Here is a 2,931-nt window from a genome sequence, read left to right on the forward strand (position 1 = left end):
ACCCACCACCACCCCTGTCATCAGCTGGAGGTCACAGGGCTGCCAGCCCCGCCCACACAGGTGTGCTCTGGCCAGGTCCCACTCGGGTTGTCTGTCATCGCGCTGCGCCGCCCCCGGCCGCCGCAGGAATTCAAACACCAAACAGCGGGTTCATGTGTCAATCATCTTTATTCATAGCACAGATTCAAGAGATACATTCGGTAAAGAAGCACCGTGGCAGTTTACGGCCCGTTGATGAAACTGATGACGGATGTGCTGCGACATTTCATCCACGTTTGTCATTTCATTCATAAAAAAAAAATATATATATATATACACAAGCTACATTGGATTACAAAATAAAACATTACAGACGGAATCTGTCAAACCATCGGGCTTTTAAACCATAAATGTAAACAGGTAAAATGAAATGTTTTGGTGATAAATTGCTGAATATATAAAAAAAGGAACATACATCAATCACCTACTTCAATTCATTCAGAACTCAAAACTGTAGTTTGGCGATGGATCTGAAAAACTCTCCCGTTTACATTACACACTAAAAACCTTATATTCCACTGTTGTCACCACAGAACAGACCACAATATATAAAGTCAAATACATATAAAATATAAACAGAATAAATAAATGTGCCATAACTTGCAAACAGCTGCTGCATCTTCCCACAGAGAGCGTTACTACAAAGGAGCATTAGGACCATTATTAAAGGGGGAAAATGAGATTTGAGAAGAGAGTTTGACAAAAAAGTCAAAATGTTATGAGAATAATTGTTGTTCTAATATTGACAAAATAAAGCTACATTAAATAAAAAGTCTTAATTTTATGAAAAAAAAAAAGAATAAAGTCATAACATTTTGAGAAAAAGGATGTTTTATTTTGAAAATATTACCACCGAAATGGCCATTCTTACCAGATAAAGTCATTTTAAAAAGGAACAGTTTCCCATTTTTGGAAAATATGTTTATTCCTTTTTGCTGAGAGTTAGATGAGGAGATTGACAAGATTCTCGCATCTCAATGTGAAGCTACAGCCAGGAGACAGTTAGCTTAGCTTAGCATAAAGACTGAATACAGGGGGGAACAGCTAGCTGCCCCCCTGTGAAACCACAATGTGCCCTTTTTACACTTTGGTTTTTGTTCATATTAAACAAACAGGATATAATGTGTTAGAGATTTATGCTACAGTTATGCTCAAAGCTTAAAGCCTTTATGCTAAGCTAAGCTAACCATCTGGCTCAAGCTACAGGTGTCTGACATGAGTCATATCGATGCTCTCATCTAAATCTCGGCAAGAAAGAAGCTAAAATGAGAATCAAGCTCATAAAAATCTTTCTTTTCCCATAAATTATTGCTTTATTTTTATTTTTTCTCAACATTAGAACTTTTTCCTCATAAAATTACAACTTTAATATAATTTTACATCGGTCCTAATATTCTGTTGTATATTCCAAATATAAAAATCACTTTTCAGCCATTGCGTGAAACAACGTTCCACCCACATATCATCATCTTTAAAAGCAGCCAGTTGCAAAGGAATAAAAACTTTTCCATTTAACCACATTATCGACATGTTTTGGTCCGTCCAAGGAATCAACATGTGCGTGGTTTTAACTTGATCATCCGTCTTCACTGAGAATAAGCAGCCAGAGCGAGAACACGCAGGAATGATTATAATTACACCTTAATTAAAAAGGTGGATTTGAGGTGATTATATAAGACGGAGTAAAATTTTAGAGCATTTATAGAGATATACTTCACTGGTTTGCTCCTCTTTGGAATATGATACGTGATAAATGAGTCTCTTTAGAGCAACATCGTTCCCAAAAGTCCTCCAGTGAGATTTATTTCAGTCTCCGTCACTGCCACCCGTACGTGTCACCCCGCGGGTGCTACGCTGCTCTGTAATCTCCCTCTCCGCACACCGTCAGGTGTGGTTACTCTGATGTCGGAGGCAGCGAGGTGAGAGGACAAACAGCTTCTAATTTCCCAAAATGCTATTTGATTTTTTACATGCACACAATAACTATTCACACCTTCAGTGCAGAAGAAGGCAGCAAAGGCTGTAGTGTTCACATTCACAGGTTATATGACCTTTAATTGTGCTTGCAGAGACGCGGATATTTAGACCTTTAAATCTGAGGATGCATGTTTTTTTTTGTTTAGTTTGTTTTTGTCCATATTCAGGCTCTTAAGAGTGGACGAGTAGGAGGTCACGTCACCTGGCTTTACACCACCACCCAGCTGGGTCTCACTGGTCCCCCTGAGTAATGCACATGGGGGACTGGCTCCTCATCGCCGGGCTCCTCCTCTTCCCCCTCCGAAGCCTCGTCCGTGTCCGTCTCCACCGTCAGCAGGACCTGAGAGAGGAGCACAGGCCGTGAGCGTAAAGACAAAGTACAGATGAGTGCTTCTCAGCTGTTTTGTGTGTTTTGGGTTCTGCATTCCCGGCCTAAAGTGGAAAATATCCCCGTTTATCCGCCGCGGTGCAGACGCTCTCCGGCAGCAGCGGGGATTCAAATACCACAAGGAGCAAAAGTCCACAGCTATAAGAAATTTACAGCATTATAAACTTCCATGTGTTGCACTATGTTAGCACATGACATGTGGAAAAGCTGATATAAAGGGCACTTTAAGGAGCCGTACAGATTCAGATATGAGGATAAAGACAGGGCTGGGAGCATCCATTACCGCCCATCACAGTGTCCGGGGAAGCGCCACAGTAAATGTGACAATTAGCTGCTGCTAAAGCCGATAACCTGAAGTGAATTTCTACGACAATTTAAAAGAAATTGTTTGAATAAAATTTCTAATAAACGCTCCAGAGCCAAGAATCTGATAATCTCCTCCATAATCTTGATGTTACAGGCATGAAACCGCAGCCACAAACAACAAACAGCATTGTGGCTGCGGCTTCCACCACCAACCCCCCACC

The 2,931-nt window shown here is 40.8% G+C and overlaps 1 protein-coding gene across 1 annotated transcript in view; it reads right to left on the minus strand.

Moving 5' to 3' along the window:
- Positions 1–149: 149 nt before the first annotated feature.
- The window catches only part of tmem110l (transmembrane protein 110, like), a 10,758-nt gene continuing 7,976 nt past the window's right edge, over positions 150–2,931 (minus strand). The window contains exon 8 of the mRNA XM_023395337.2: positions 150–2,356. Coding sequence (XP_023251105.1) covers positions 2,225–2,356 — 132 coding nt within the window. The 3' untranslated portion in view covers positions 150–2,224. The remainder of the gene's footprint in view (positions 2,357–2,931) is intronic.

The sequence above is a fragment of the Seriola lalandi genome, unplaced genomic scaffold (assembly GCF_002814215.2).
Source record: "Seriola lalandi dorsalis isolate HSWRI2012SDOR001 ecotype SW California unplaced genomic scaffold, Sedor1 jcf7180002054961, whole genome shotgun sequence".
Classification (NCBI taxonomy): domain Eukaryota; kingdom Metazoa; phylum Chordata; class Actinopteri; order Carangiformes; family Carangidae; genus Seriola; species Seriola lalandi.